General features: G+C 41.5%; 2 protein-coding genes across 3 annotated transcripts; one reads left to right on the top strand and one right to left on the bottom strand.

The window, feature by feature from the left end:
• Positions 1 to 1463: 1463 nt before the first annotated feature.
• Tm4sf19 (transmembrane 4 L six family member 19) lies at positions 1464 to 16428 on the bottom strand. 2 transcript variants are annotated; one of them, XM_047565404.1, is made up of 6 exons: positions 16295 to 16428; positions 8404 to 8667; positions 6848 to 6925; positions 4255 to 4424; positions 3529 to 3712; positions 1529 to 1652 (listed from the first exon to the last, which is right to left on the bottom strand). In XM_047565404.1, the coding sequence occupies exons 2-5, from the start codon at positions 8602 to 8604 to the stop codon at positions 3532 to 3534; spliced, it is 630 nt and encodes a 209-aa protein (XP_047421360.1). In that variant the 5' UTR covers positions 8605 to 8667; positions 16295 to 16428; the 3' UTR covers positions 1529 to 1652; positions 3529 to 3531. The 2 variants fall into 2 exon arrangements, with proteins under 2 accessions (XP_047421361.1, XP_047421360.1); XM_047565405.1 differs by lacking the exon at positions 3529 to 3712 and having other exon boundaries at positions 1464 to 1652.
• LOC124993645 (U6 snRNA-associated Sm-like protein LSm5) lies at positions 9854 to 11553 on the top strand. Its single transcript, XM_047565480.1, has 2 exons — positions 9854 to 10146; positions 11367 to 11553. Exons 1-2 carry the CDS (start codon positions 9854 to 9856, stop codon positions 11551 to 11553), a joined length of 480 nt encoding a protein of 159 aa, XP_047421436.1.
• Positions 16429 to 16680: the final 252 nt, after the last annotated feature.

Below are 16680 nucleotides of genomic sequence, written 5' to 3'. Positions count from 1 at the left end.
TTTCCATGCCTTTCTTGTAAGCACCAGTTTTTGTTCCTGTTTTAGAAGACTGTAGGTCCTTTTGGTAACCTTCAACCTTTACTGTTAACAAGTTCCAAAACTTTCTTCTATATAATGCAAAAGGGGTAGGGCTTTACAAAACTATACCTTTGCAAGTCATACAGACAACTAATTTTACTATTCCAGGATTTGGTTTACAAAGTACCTTATTGAAATTGTTGCTTAAATTGATCTCCCTGATTCCAATAAACTCTCACCAACTTCACCTTCCCATTCCACCCTTCACACTACCACAGAGTGGCTTTCCTCTACCACTGCTTTGCTTGAAATAGTTTGATGGCTTCTTATGGCTGTCTCCCCTGCATATACACTTCTTCGCGTGTAAATAAGACCCTTCATGATCTGACTGGTTTGTTGAGCCTTCCTTCTGCTGACCAACATCAACACTGCTCTAATCCTTGATTGTAGTTCCCCAGCAAGCGTGCTGTGCCTCATCCAGATTTGGCTGGGAGCAATGTACTAACTAAGTTAATTATTACTAAATAAAGTGTCTCTCTCTATAACAAGACTACATTAATGCCATCTGATCTTCAGACTCACTGAGAGATCTCCAATTGTCCCAATTGTTTCTGTAGGATTCAGTTCATGAGCACGTGTTACACGGAGTAGTCATATCTTTTTATTCTTTGAACCACATCACTGGACACTATGTCTATGAGAAATGCCCTTTGTCCTCCAAACACCTGAGTCCAAATAGAAAGCTGAAGAACACCTATTCCAAAGATGGGTCTACTTTCTCCGAGCAGGATTATGAACAAGGAAACATCCTCTTCATTCCAGGAGGTTCATGAAGGCACATGCAAGGTAAGAGACAAATTTTCTTCTTAAAATGTTTATTTAATGCCTGATAAATAGATTCATATCAACCCCTCTACCCAACACCCTGGTTGGAAGTCAAGCCAGGATGTGGCTTTGTTTGTGGAGGGGAAAAAAAAAGAGATTGCAGTCATATTTGAATTATGAAGTGGTCCTGGGATGCACATAATAAGGAAGGGGAGGCAGCCCTTCTGGAATCCCACGGAGGACAGCCAACAGTCAGGTGTGGAGGGGCAGTTGGCTCGTGGTAGGACAAATGCAGAACTCCTCTCATTTCTTCATTGCCTCTCCAAGGCCCTTCTCCCTTCCCCCCAATACAGGGCCCTGAATTGAATTGTGAATAGAGAAAGTAAGTGAGCTGTCAAGGCCACTGCACCTTCACATAGTGGGATTGCACTTCAGAATTGCAGAAGTAGGGACTGGGGTTGTAGCTCAGTGGTAGAGCGCTTGCCTAGCATGGGTGAGGCACTGGGTTTGATCCTCAGCACCACATAATAAATAAATAAATTAAATTAAGGTATTGTGTCCATCTACAGCTGAAAAGAAAAAAAAAAAAAAAAGAATGGCAGAAGTATCTGTTAGCTTCACCTTCTCCAAATTCCCATCTTTGATCTTGATTTCAAAAGATCCAGGAGTATTAGCATCCAGCTGTAGGAAGATCCACGGTACATCTACACAATTGAAGGAGAGGATGATTGGCTCAGCTGAGGCAGAGGATGGAGAACACTGTCCTTTGAAGCTCTATCAGGTTGTACAATAACATTAGTCTGAAGTTCCTGAAAGGATGGAGGCAAGGAGGAGTCAATCATCCACTGTGAATTGTTTTATTGTTAAACACTAAGGTCTCTCACTTTGAGGCCCTGCTGAACCATCCAAGTTGGGCTAAGCCAGAATGGGAATTATGAATCTAATGTGACTGTGAGTGTGCATCTGTGTGCATGTGCTTAATATGTCTAAAACCCCATGTAATTTTTTTTTTTTGCAGTAGTGGGGATTGAACCCAGGGCTTTGTACATGCTAAGCACATACTCTATCACCTAATTATCTTTAAAATCACCATTAATTGTGTGAGGGTGTTAGTACCTTCCCTTGCAGAAGAAGTTTCTATGGATCAGGCACATACCAGCTACAACCCTGAAACTAAATCAGTCAACAGGGAAATGTGAGACTAACACAGAAGCACTCCTTGGATGTCATATGGGGATATGATGTGTTGCCTGTTTTCAGGACTCCCTGCCTGCTTAGGAGCAGTGCCTCCTTCTGTCCCTGACAGTTCTTTCTGTCCATCTTCACCATCCAAAGTAGGTCTCTCCTCACCCAGAGGGGAGAGGGTAAGAGGTGTTTTGAGGGACCTGACTCCTGCAAGCTCTGCTACTTTATTGATGACAGGACTGTGCTCCTGAGTCCTGGGAACAGAGGAACCACTGACCTGGGACAGTGGGATCGGAGCCAGGATCAATCCTAAAGTGGGAGAGCAGGAGGTCCTTTGCTTTCTAGGTTCCTCTTGGAAGCAGCTGTGATCTCACAGTTCCTACCACACCAGCTTTGGTCTCCCCTGAATGCCTCTGAGCAGGGCATTCCTTCTACTGGGGCAACCCTCCCTCCCCTTTTTACTGGGCTAACTTGAAAGAATTGCCTCAGACACAATTGTAGCCTTCCTTGATCTCTCCTTGGAGTTCCTACCAAGTTCTTTTGCACCCTGTGTTGAACTCTGATGTAGTCTTTGACATATGATATTCAAATTATTGATAAATTCGATCCCCTAGCCTAATCATGAGCTCTTCACGGACAGGGCAAGGTCCAAGGGCAAGGCCATGTCTTGGTCACCTTTAGATCAGATCTGCACCATGTGTTCCAGTGCCCAGTACATTGTGAGTACTAAATATATACTATTTGTAGAACTCTACTTAACACTACAATGAAAAGAACACTGATGTATTAGTCTGATAGTGCTGCCAAAACCACAGCACCACAGAGTGGGGGCCTTCTCATAGTTCTGGAGGCTAGAAGTTTTAAGATCTAGGTGACAGTGGATTTGATTTCTATGAAAGTCTTTCTCTGTGGCTTGCAGATGGATGCCTTCTTGCTATCTTCATGTGGCCTTTTTCTTTGTGTTCACACAAAGAGAGAGGAAGAGATCTGGTGTCTGTTCCTCCTATAAGGATACCAGCCCTTTTGGAACAGGGTTCCACTTTTGGCAGGGAGGGTGCCAGGGGTTGAACTCAGGGGCACTGGAACACTGAGTCACATCCCCAGCCCCATTTTCATATTTCTATTTAGAGACAGGGTCTCACTGAGTTGCTTAGCACCTCACTTTTTGCTGAGGCTGACTTTGAACTCGCAATCCTCCTGCCTCAGCCTCCCGAGCTGCTGGGATTACAGGCATGCGCCACTGCACCTGGCTAGGGTCTCTCTTGTATGACCTCTTTAACCTTAATTACATGGTCAATTCTTATGGTGTTGTTGAGAGACTGAAGTATACTATGGGATTTTAAATGCATTATATCATTCTTTATACATGCAAGGATTATTGCAAGGGTATTATTACTACAGGAATGCTTAAAAGGGAAGTTTTAAAATTCATACCCACTACTTTCAGAAAGGGGTCAGGGAAGCTTATGATACAATCACCGATGCATGAAAGGCTATTACCTGTCACTTCTCACACAGGCTGCAAAACAGGCCAAGGAAGCTGTTGATAAAATGAATGACCACCAGGAGAAGCTGGAGGAGGCTGACGAACAGAAGAATGGAGAAGAAGGACACATGCCAAACGACAGCTTTAGAGGGCTCCAGACAGACAGAGTTCCAGAGAGAATGGTCATATAAATAATTCCTATCCAAAAAAATATAAGGGAGTCAGGAATGGAGGAATAAGTAAAGCCAAAAAAGCAACCCTAATAGAAATCTGGGAGCTCTTCTGGCTCAGGTCACAGGACTGGACTTGCCAAGGTGACTTACCGCTGAACTTAATTTTCTGAGTATCAGAGGCAGGAGATGCTAGAGTATATGAGCAAAATGAGGCTGTTTTTGTTTGTTACCAAGGATTGAATCCACCAGTGCTGGACCACTGAGTCACATCCTCAGTCCTTTTTTATATTTTATTTAGAGACAGAGTCTCCCTGAGTTGTCCAGATCACCCCCAAAACCACCTAGCCATCCTGCTGTGTCAACTCTATTCCTCAGGGAATTCCTCTGCTAAATTCCTGAGGCTGGCCTTGAACTTGTGATCCTCCTGTCTTAGCCTCCCAAGCTGCTGGGCTTACAGGCATGCCCCCACACCCAACCCAAAGTGAATTTGTACTGTAGTTCATTCCATCTGTGTGTTAATCTCACTCACTCTCTCTGAAAAGACTTTAAATCCACAACTCTGTTTACCTGTTATGCAGGTCTTTGAATGGGTAGCCGTATTTCCAAGCTTGTGTCTGATTGAAGAATGAGACATCAAACATGCAAAAAGGACCATCTTTCAGGGCTACTCCAGAAGTGATAAAACAAATCAAGGCTCCAAGCAAAGCCAAGCCACTTGAAAATAGAGCAGTAAGCATCTGTAGAGGGAGGAAGGAAATAGAGTTGACACAGCAGTCTGGCTAGGTGGTTTTGGGGGTGATCTGGACAAGTCCAACTTCCCTGGTACTTGATCTTTCTCCCATCCTATCATGGGATAATTCTACCCATGACACCTCCTTTAAAAGCATAACCAAGATGAGGTGGCTGGGAAGGGGTTCCTGGATAGAGCCAGGAAGGTATAGGGGAGAAAGGCCCAAGAAAGGGAAACACAGTCACTTGGACTTGGGTCTCCCTGACTCCACAGGCTATTTGGAGCCTTTCAGATTGGCATCAAAAACCTTTGTACACAGAACTGGGTATGGAGGCACATGCCTATAATCTCAGCTACTCAGAAGGGTGAGGGCAGAAGGATTGAAAGTTTGAGGTTAACCTCAGCAACTTAGTGAGAACCTGTCTCAAAATTAAAAAAATGAAAGGGCTGAGGATGTAGCTCAGTAATAGAGAGTTACATCCATGAACTGGATTCAGTTCTTAATACTGAACATTTTGTACACAGACTATAGTCATTTGGCCTCTGTTAGAGGGGCAGATTGCTTATTGCATGCCCGCCTCTTGTAACAGTGGTCCACCTTATGCTTTGAAGTTGCTGCTCTACCACTGCAACTTGTTTTCAAAACAAACATGTTTCTTTCTCTTCCTCTTTCTCTGCTCCCTAATCTCTCCCCATCCCTAATCTCAGGGGAAACAGGATTACCTGTCTTCCCCATCCTAGACAGAGTTATCTGTCCTTGAGCACCCAACCATCAGAAGAATATAGTAATCCAGACTTTGAGGATGGTACCAGAAGACCTTGAAATGTAAAAGAACCAAAGTAACGCCATTTTGTTCTGACCTGACTCCATTTTATGCTTGCTTAAGATGTTTTCTTTTCAACCTCCTGAGAGCTATATCTATGTTGACAGTACAGTAGAACCTTCCTGCATCCCTGACTACAACCCTGATGTATAACAAAAATGACTCTGAAGTGTATAATCTAAACAATTCTCTCATGTAATCAAAATATCTGTCTTAACAAGGTCTTTTCTGACCTACATGTGACTCAAATGCCTTGTGGTTTTTGTGAGTTTTGCCTTTATAAACTCTATACTTCCAAAATTCAAGTGCTTGGAGTTCTTTGAGGTGCTAACCTATTCCCTGTCACTTGCCTGGCCTGCTCATTAAAGGACCCTTTTCCCTTTCAGTTGGGCTCAGTAAGCATGGCAGTCTGTAATTCTTGAGTACTCTCTAACAATCTCAGAAATGACTCTCTCCCAAATTAACAAGTGAATTACTTCTCCAACAGAGAACATGGGGAATGTGGCCTTTGAATCATCTCTTTAAAAGCCCCCTGTACCTGCTGATGGGCAGAATCATAGCCTCTGGACAGGAGTCTCCTGTGTTTTTCCTTTGCTAGTAAAACAATAAACTTTCTTTTTCTTTTTTCTCAAAACTATGTCCTTTTTATTGGATTGGCATCAGGTATAAGGACTGAGCTTTCAGTAACAATACCACAGACTCCAGATGAATTAGTCTGACGCAAGCAGGGGCAGAGGTTCTCAAAGTGTGGTCTCTGAATTTGTTTGCAATCAGAAACTCTGGGAATGGGGCCCAGCAGTCTTGTTTCAACAGACCCAGCAGAGGTGTTTTTTTGTTTGTTTGTTTGTTTTTCCCCCAGTGCTGGGGATGGAAGCAAGGGCCTCCTACAAGCCAGGCAAGCACTCTACCACTGAGCCACATCCCTAGCTGATGTAAATTCAGGGTTAAGGACCACTTGCCTAGGGCAAAGCCAGATGTGACTGAGAACAGATGGTGAATAAAATGCCTAAGTATTTATATTTATTTCCTTAACATATAAATGAGTCAGTAGGATCCCAATATGTGTACTGCAGTTATCAAGAGCAGGCTGCAAGATTGTAGGCCTCTGTATTACAACCTAGTGATTAGATAATCTCTTGACAACCTTTCAGTTCTAAGAAAATAGACACATAGTTAGATGGATAGCTCTACACCTACCACTGTAGCATTCAAGGGTTCTACCACTAAGCTACATTCCCAGTCCTCTAAGAAAATATTAATTAAAATAGCCAAGAAACTTTGTGTCAATGACACATATTTACAATGTATATAATTCATGTCCATATTGTTCAACAGGCTAAAGAAAATAACAGTTTCTCACATTGCTGTCTACATTTATGGTTCATTAAGCACTTACTTCCTTGACTTAATCAACTTAATTTTACAGATGAGGACCTGAGACTGGAAAGGTTGGGCAACTTATCCAAGAACTTAGAATTATTAAGGGACACCCTTAAGGACCTGATTTAAAGCCTCAAGGCTGAAATTGCCCCTTGACTACTCTGTTTCCAGAGTAAGAGAATATGGGAATATTCCAGGTGTCAGAAGAGTGAAATCCAGTGCTTACACTTAGACAGGGTACACTTTTACTGAAACAGCAATATCTCCAGCCCATCACAGAGATAAGGGTAGCTGCAGTGAGTACCTGGAGAGGGAAAAGAATGTTAAGAAACTGGATAATTTACATCTCTGTTTCTAGCTGCAGCCTATAGCCTTTGAAATTGAGAATTGGTCACTTCACAACAACTCAACTGTCCTATTGACTGATTGTCCAGATCCAGTTTTGGATGACTATCCTGATCTGGTTCACCACAGCCTACCTGATTCCAAGCTAAAATCCAGCAACCCTTGACAAGTCCTCCTATCCCATGTAGTGTCTATGGCCCCCAGACCAGCTTGTTGAAACAAGTTTATTGTTCTATTTTTTTTTTCCCCAAGGAATCAAAACACTCCTTCCCCTCTGAGGCAGAGACCATGCATAGGGAAAAAGGGCTAACACACTCTTGGTCCTTAACTCATAGTCTGACAGCCATTAAAAGATAGTGCAAGTTTTTCCCTCTGCTCTCTCACCTTTATTCATAGCTTGATAGGTATGAAAAACTTGGTATGTGCCTTACCTGTCCCCCATCAAAACAAAACAAGACAAAACAAAACAAACCAACAACAATCTTATCAGCTTCAGAGAACAAGTACATTATTAGGGCCAGGAAGCTCTTGCCATGACTCTCCAAGGACAAACATAAAGGTTAAAAACTGTTTCAGAGTCACCAGAACAACAAATTCCCAGGGCCCTTAGCTTATTACTGGCCATGATTTGTGTTTTCTTCTATTTCCCCCCAATGTGTTCTCTCTCTCTCTCTCTTTTTTTTTTAAGATGTTGATAAACCCTTATTATTTTATTCATTTATTTATATGTGATGCTGAGAATCGAACCCAGTGCCTCACACATGCTAGGCAAGTGCTCTACCACTGAACCACAAGATTGAACCCAGGGCCTTGTGCTTACAAGGCAAGCACTTTACCAACTGAGCTATATCCCCAGCCCACCCAATATGTTCTCTTAACAGCTACTGCAGTTCATCCTTATCATAGTGCAGAATGTGATAAAGAATATGGCATCCTCAGAGTTACAGTCCCACGTAGGAAAATAAAAACACATCTATGAAATGTGCTTAAAGACAATGAACATTCCTAAACCTTCACTCCCCGTTGTAAACAGCCCTTTCACATGAACTCCTTTCCCTGGGTTGGAGTTGTGGCTCAGTGGTAGAGCACTTGCCTAGCATATGTGAGGCACTGGGTTTGATTCTCAGCACCACATATAAGGAAATGAATAAAATAAACATCTGTCAACGTCTTTAAAAAAAACACAAAACAACAACAAAAAAAAAACCCATCTTTTTCCCTTTGTTCTGAGGCCAGGCTGACACTCTACTGTAGGGGCTGTCTCCCTTCTCTTAAGAGAAGCACTATTAAAAGCTTTGACTGTATGTTATCTCACCTGACTTGTTTTTCTTTCTACTGTCACCAAGTCAGTTCCTGTGTTGGGCACCACCACCACCTTCCAATTCCACCCCTGGGGATGTTTGGGGAATTCACACCCAGGGACCCCCACACACTTACCATGAGACCTCCTCCCCAGAGCCCAGAGCCCAGCATGGCATGCCTGCCAATGAGACCCCTCAGCAGGTAGGTCACATCCCAATTGGGAAAGAAGAGTGCCATGTTGGCCCCAGCAGCACACAGGGCTGCAGTTCCGAGGCTCAGCCCCAGGATGCGGGAGCAGGTCCGTGAGCATGCCATTGTGCAGGAAGGGGACAGCATCCCGGAACTGATGGAAAGAGAATCACAACGTAGAGAACCACAAGGTAGAGGAACCCTGGGAGCCTGTAGCGAGGTGAAGAAAATAGAGTGGAGAAACTGTCACTTGCCAGGGTCAGATCAAGGAGAGCTGAGAAATTTCCCTAGACACTCTGCCCTTTATAAAATTCATCCCAATGAATAGGATTTAATTGTACCATTTTCTGCCAACTCCTACTTATACACACACGTTCCACATTCCACATATTTTACTTTGCCTGTATTACAGCCAGTGATTATTTCTACTTGGTAAAGAAAAATAAATTTTTAAAGGTGTCATCATACCTTGTCTTAACACTTTTATTTTGTACTGGGGATTGAACCCAGAGGCATTTTACCACTAAGCCACATCCCCAGCCCTTTTTATTTTAGGATAGGGTTTGCTAAATTGCTGAGACTGGCCTTGAATTTGCAATCCTCCTGTCTCAGATTCCCAAGTTCAAGTTGCTGGGATTATAGGCATATGCCACCACACCCAATTTGTCTTAGCACTTCTGTTCAATATTGTAGAAGAGATCCAATCGAGTGCAATAAGAAAATCAAAGAAGGGGCTGGGGAGATAGCTCAGCCGGTAGAGTGCTTGCCTTATAAGCACAAGGCCCTGGGTTCGATCCCCAGCACCCAAAAAAAAAAAAAAAAAAAAAAAAAAAGAAAGAAAATCAAAGAAGCAAAATCTATACCAATAGGAAAGAAATAACATTGCCATTATTCACAAATAATATGATCACATATGCAGAAAAATTCTAAGCAATCTATCAAAAACTAGTTCCTAGAACTAATAGGTGAATTTATCAAGGTCATAGAAGAAAAGATTAATATTCTATTTTATTTCTATATACCAGCAATGACATATTGAAATTTAAAAGATATGATTTATAATAGCATAAAACATAATTACTTATAGATGAATTTAACAAAATATCTGCAAGATACATATACTAAGAATTGCCCAGAAAAATTGGTGACCTAAATAAATGGAGGAACATACCATGTTCATGGATCCAAAGACTCAATATCATTGACAATTAATTTTCCCTAAATTGATGCAAAGATTCAAAGAGTCTCAGTCAAAATCCTAGCAGAATATTGTTATAGAAATCAACAGGTTAAACCTAAATTATATAGCAATGCAAAGGACCTAGGCTAAACAATACAATTTTGAAAAAAAAGAACAAATGTTGGAGAGCTCACACCTTGTGATTTCAAGACTTATATGACACTGGCCATTTCTGGCTTAGCCAAGACCACTAATACTATTACCAGCCTGTCACAGCTGCTTCCCTTGGAGCTTGTGGACAAGTGTATAGGATCAAGAATTCACATCATGATGAAGAATGATAAGGAAATTGTTATGTTTCTAAGATTTGATGACTTTGTCAATATGGTGCTGGAAGATGTCACTGAGTTTGAAATCACACCAGAAGGAAGAAGGACTACTAAACTAGATCAGATTTTCCTAAATGGAAATAATATAACAATGCTGGTTCCTGGAGGAAAAGGACCTGAGTATGAACACATTTCCTTGATTTATACTAGATTTCATTTTGTTTTAGAATGGCAACAAAATAGAATTTTTAAAAAATCTTTAAATTTTTAGTTTCTCTAAAGCTAAGTTTCCCACTAAAAGGATATATTTTGAAGATATATGACCACTTTTCTAATTTAATCATGATTATCTTGGGAAAAGAAAGAGGGTTTGTTTGGTACTGGAGATTGAACACAGGACTGCTTTACCACTGAGCTACAGCCCAAGCTCTCTTTTGTTTTGAAGACAGGCTCTTGCTAAATTGCTTAGGACCTCACTAAATTGCTGAGCTGGCCTCCAATTTGCAATCCTTCTGCCTCAGTTTCTGGAGCCACTGGGATTATAAGTGTGTACCACTATGTCGGGAGGAGTTCATCTTTTGAAAACTAAAAAATTAAGGTGTTTTTGGTTAACTGTTAGAAAAGAAAGACTTATTATAAAGCCATAATAATTAAAATAGTGAATTCATGACATAAAGACATATAGATTACTGGAACAGACTGGAGAGTTCAGAAATAGACCTACACAATATCACAAATGATTTTTTAAAAGAATGATAATACAGTGGAAAAAGGATAGTTTCTTCAACAAATGTTGCTGGAACAATACATAACTACCTTGACTAATAAATTACTTCAAAAATACCCTGTCTCTAAATAAAAATATTTAGATAGGTGATGTGGCCCAGTGGTTAAAGCATCCCTGGGTTCAATCCTGGTAACAACCCCTCTAAAAAAATAAACAGAAAAAAAGAAAGAAAAGGAAAGGAAAGGAAAGGAAAGGAAAGGAAAGGAAAGGAAAGGAAAGGAAAAGTTGGGTGTGGTGGCATGAATGTGTAGTCCCAGCTACTTGGAACACTGAAGCAGGAGATTGCTTGAACCGAGGAGTTTGAGGCCCCCTCTCAAAGAGAGAAAGAGAGAGAGAGAGAGAGAGAGAGAGAGAGAGAGAGAGAGAGAGAGAGAGAGAGAGAGAGAGAGAGAGAGAGAGAGAACTACTATGCACCCACTGGAATTGTTAAAATTAAAAAGTTGGGCTATACAAGTGCCAGTGAGGGAGTGAAGCAACTGGAATTCTCATACATTGCTGATAAAAATGCAACTGATATAGCCACTTTGGAAAATAGCTTGACAGTTTCTTATAAAGTTAAACATTTACTTATCAAATAAGCCAGTAATTCTACTTCTTCATTTTTACCCAAGAGAGGATGTGAGGGCTATCTGGCTGTCACCCCATTCATCGCCAGGATTGATTCGGATGATCTGGCTAGCCAGGCTGTTTTCCCTTCCTCCCTCACCCGCTCCATGTGCGTCCCTTCTGAAACTGAGAGCTCAGTGAAGAGGAAGACCTTCCCCATAGAGAAGGACCATTCTTTGGTCAAGGATATATGAAAAGCTGCATTCCCCTGCTAGGACCTTCAAACAAGCTCTCAAGAGAAATGAAAGAACGTGTCCATACAAACAACTGTACTTGACTGTCCACAGCAGCTTTACACATAATAATTAAAAACCAAAATATGCAAACAACCCACATGTCCATCAACAGATGAATGGATAAACAAAATGTGGTATAATCATACTATGGAATATAATTCAGTCAGAAAAAGAAAGTTCTTAATACATGCTGCAATATGTGTGAAACTTGAAAACATTATGCTAAATGAAGCATTAAGCCTAAATGAAGCATATCATATGACTCTGTAAATGAAATATCCAGAATTATCAAATTCATAAAGACAAAAGTAGATTAGAGGTAACCAGGGTCTGGGGGGAAGGAGTGTGGATTATTGTTTAACAGTTAGAATTTAGTAGTTTATTGTTTGGGTTAATATAAAGTTTAGGAAATAGCTAATAGTGAAGTTGAACAACATCGCAAATGTAATTAATGCCCCTTAAAATGATTAAAATGACAAATTTTATGTTATAAATTTTACCATGATAAAAAATCAGTTTAAAAAGTAAAAATACAAATGGTATGCTTCTATTTCATGTACAAACAGAGAAACAAGTTGTACCCCATTTGTTTACAATAAAAAAATTAAAAATAGCCCAAATGTTCATCAATAAATTAAGAGAAAATTTTTGTTATATCTATACAATAGAGTGCTAGTACTAAGTCATAAGAATGAATAAACTATTGCTACACATGAGCATTATATTAAGTGAAAACAGCCAGAAACAAAAGACTACTCACAATATGATACTATTTATTTGAAATTTTAACAATGGCAAAACTAGTAACAGAAAGCAGATCAGTGGTTGTCAGGAGCTAAGAATGGGATAGAGGATTAATATAGGAGTGTAAAGAAACTCCCACACCCCCACCCCCTGCCACCAATTCTTGGGATTGAACTTAGGGGTGCTCTACCACTGAGCTATGTTCCTAGCCCTTAGTGAGATAGGGTCTCATTAAGTTGTCGAGACTTGCAATCTTCCTGCCTTAGCCTCTGGATTTGCAGGGATTACAGTTATGCACCACCACACCTGGAGAAAATATGTACACTTCAGATATAGTAAGAGGCTTGCTCTCTCTCTCTCTCTCTCTCTCTCTCTGTCTTCAAATATATGTACACATACCCTATACACACACACACACACACACACACACACATCATATTCATATATATGTATGTACATGTGTATATAGTGAAATATTTCCAATTATGAAGGATTAAACAATGTATAAAATATATTTGTATTTGTAACTTGAATGGAGTAATTAAACAAGACAGGGATACCACCACAGGGACAGATTAATAAACTTGATACCTTAGCTGGCAAAACACTCAGACCTTAACCCACTAACTGTCATTCCTTATTAACTGGCATAAATTTTTAATCTTTTTTTTTCTTCTTTCCTCCTGCATTTTTCATCAATCTTAGCACAGGGACCAGGATGACCATAAGATCAGGTTCACCATTAAAACCAGAATATTGATACCATAACATTTCCAAGAAAAAAAAATCTAGTAACTACTGATCCATATCTTCCACAAGGAAGAAATTCCTTGAAACATATCATACTCAGCACCAATGAGAAACACGATAATCATAGTGTACCCCAGCAATCTGATAAAAAGCCAGGCCCTTCTTTTGTTGAAGGAACAGCATGGTCCCCTCTCAATCAGTGCTGACACCCCAGATAAAGACTTGCCTGTGTATGCTCGCAGCACTGAGTTTGGTCTTGTTTCTATCCTTTGCATGCAGAAAGATCCCATCTCTTGTAGCAACACTGATGTAAATACAATCAATTTGCCCCCCTTCTGTACTAGGAATTAAATCCATGGGCTACCACTAAGCCACATCCCCAACCTTTTTTATTTTTATTTTAAGTTGTCCAGGCTGGCCTCAAACTTACAAACCTCCTGCCTCAACCTCCTGAGTTGCAGGGATTATAGATGAGCCCCAGCATGCCTGGCTAAATATAACTGATTTTGAATAGATCATTACCAATAATATCACTGAAGGCCCAAGCGTGCCCTCTCCAATCTACCATCTTCCTGAACTCCTTCCTAGGAATGACTATCCTAAACTTTTTTATGAATACTTTTAAAATCAATTTTATAATTTATAATCTCAATTTTTAAAAAATCTTAATTGGCCTAATGTTTTCTTTTTGGCCAAACTACAGTTTATGGTAAAGAGACTGGTGCCAGACAGGCATTAAGCAGGCCATTGTGATTGGTTGTATGCTGTGCTCTCCTCTGTCACCCTAGTCCCCCTAGCCCTTGGTGACCTTTGCTCCCGCTAATCTCAAACTCAGCTTTTACCCTTCCCCCCAAACAGGGAGTTGCCTGCTGCAATCTTCCCCTTTTGTCCTGATGAGTTGCCTGTACTGCCTGTCCTCCATGGGGTATTAGCTTTTAAGGGATGTCTCCCACGGTGAGTGAAGAAACTTGCCCTAGAAAGAAAATTTAGGTCTTGGTAGAGGGGAGAAGCACACTGGGGAAGCAGGGGGTAGATGTGAAGGAACAGTGTCCCCCACTCTAGTGGTACAAGGGGCCTGGAGGGAAGGGTAGGAGTCAGGAGTTAGGAAAGATGATGTCTCTTCCCCTCACTCCCCAGCTGGTCATTGCCTGGAAGTCCTAAAGTCAGTCCCCTTGCACCAGCTGCCACTTCCTCAGCTCCTGTCAGAGTGTGGCCCAGTCCTAGCAGGTCTAGGGAAAACCATGATCCCCCAGTCTTGAGATCTGGGCAGCCTCCCTCCCCAGACTGTCTGTCAGTGAGTACAGAGCTCTCTGTGTTTCCATGATGAAGAGTATTAACCAGAGGGTGTTAACGAGAAACGACATTAACTTACTGCCCTGACTGATGACTGACTTTGTCAGGGGCCTCAGTGAGGATTGGTATACAGTTGGCCAATTAGGCATGCACTGTGGACCCCAGGCCCAGGAGCTACTTTTGGTCCAGAATACCTTCAGGGCTGGGGTTGTAGCTCAGTGGTAGAGTGCTTGTCTAGCATGTGTGAAGCCCTGGGTTCAATTCTCAGCACCGCACAAAAAAATTAAATAAAGGTCCATTGACAACTAAAAAAATATTAAAAAAAAAAAAAAAAAAAAAAAAAAAAAAAAAGAATACCTTCAGTACTTTCTAACCATACCACTTTTGAATGAGGTCCATAGAGATACAGAGCACCAAAACCACCCTGAAAACACTTTCTGTGGCAAATTTTCCTATCAGGAAAGTCATAGGAGGCAAACTAAAAATGATGGATACACAGAAGGAAAACTAACGACAGGAGAGTGATGTTTTGAATGATTGGAATTCAGAGAACCCTGGCTGGCCTACCCATCAGATACTAAAGTACTTACTGTGCTGCTCTTCCAAGGCTGTGGCTTAGTTTAAATTTCACTTTCTCTCCCTGACTATACTCTTAGAAATCACATTCTAAGAAATACTTCCAAAAGCAGAAGTGATTAGCAAAGTGAGCAGAAGATTAGCAAAGAGGTTGACTAATTTTTAAGAAAAAGATATTGTATGGTAAAGGAAGAATTTTGTCCTAAAGTCAGGGGGAGAAAAGAAGATAAGACAAAATTCAGGAGGGAAACAAGTTGTAGAATTGTCTAAGCAAGTTACAGAAGTCCCTCGAAAGACAAATATTAGGAAATGTACGTGTGATTAAGTGGGGGTATAATTAGAAAAGTTGTTCAAGAGTACCCCCCACAAGGTCAAATTTTAATATACTGATGTGAAGCCAGAATGTAATTCTCTGAAGCCACAAGGTTTTCAGCTCCTGGAAACACTTGCAAGGAACTGGCTTAAGAGTCAAAGATTTTGTGTTTTATCCAGACAATTAGAGACAGGGTCTCATTGAGTTGCTTAGGGCCTCAATAAGTTGCTGAGACTGGCTTTGAAATTGTGATCCTCCTGCCTCAGCTTCCCAAGCCACTGGGATTACAGGCATGGGCTACCACACCTGGCCTAAGGTTGGATTTTTGATATCTGTAAAAACAAGCAGGATCGCAAGGTAAAACCTTAAAACCAGGCTGTCAGGGAGGCCCTTGTTGGAACCTGAGATTCTAGTTGGGTGAACAAATCAGAAGTCCATGTGTAGGCAACAACTAAATGATCAGCTAAATCACATGGAGTAAGAGACTGCAGATTCTCTATGTGTCTATTTACCTCATTCCTACCTAGCCAACCCTTTCTTTCATTCCTTCCGTTATTTGTCAAGTGACCACTACCTGACAGACACTGTGGTAGGGACCAGGGAGATAATGGTGGAAAAGCTGCAGTCCCTTTTCTTAAGAAACAAAATCTAGTGGGGACTCTGACAGGACAAAAAGCAATGAGAACGAAGTGTGATAAGGGCCAAGCAAAGGTGTGTGACATAAGGGGTTATGGAAGTACACCTAACCCTTATGGAACACCTAACCCTTGTGGAGGCAAAGCCTCCTGGAGGAAGAGCTGTCCACACTAAACTGGACTGACAATGAAGCATTAGACAGGAAAGGTGTCCTAGCCTGACGCTGACAGAGAGACTGAGGCAGACAGAAGAGAAGTGACTTGTCCCGAGGGGTACAGCTGCTAAGTGGCAGAGCCAGGGTTTACTAATTAGATGTTTATGCTCTTAACTACCAGACCCTGCTATTCCCTGCCCATCATCTCACAGGACCCTTCCATCTCTGCTTACCTGATCTGCTGGCAAGAATCAGGACAGGAGAAAAAGAATCTGGACAAGGATGCCCTCTTCAAAGTGGGCTTTTGCTCCTCCAGCCCCAGCTAGTTCTTCTGCAGGGACAGACCTGGAGTTTCTTTTTTCAAAACTCTTTCCAGGAAGGCCAGGGAAGATCTGTATATATGCAGAGATCACCCAGGCATGTGTGTATGCGTGTGTCCCCGCTCCACTGCCCACGGGCCTCCACTGAAGGAACTTCCTGTCCCTGGAGAGCCTTCTCCTCATGACCCATCCTCAGCTCATTTTCATGTGATTCCAAGGAAGGAAACTGGAGGCACGGCCTCATGAGCTCGACCGTCTTAATGAGTCACTGGATGCACCCATGGGACACACCTCACCCC

This window comes from Sciurus carolinensis, chromosome 9, assembly GCF_902686445.1.
Source record: "Sciurus carolinensis chromosome 9, mSciCar1.2, whole genome shotgun sequence".
NCBI lineage: Eukaryota > Metazoa > Chordata > Mammalia > Rodentia > Sciuridae > Sciurus > Sciurus carolinensis.
The sequence above is the reverse complement of the archived record's forward strand: the minus strand, read 5'-3'. Positions and strand labels throughout refer to the sequence as shown.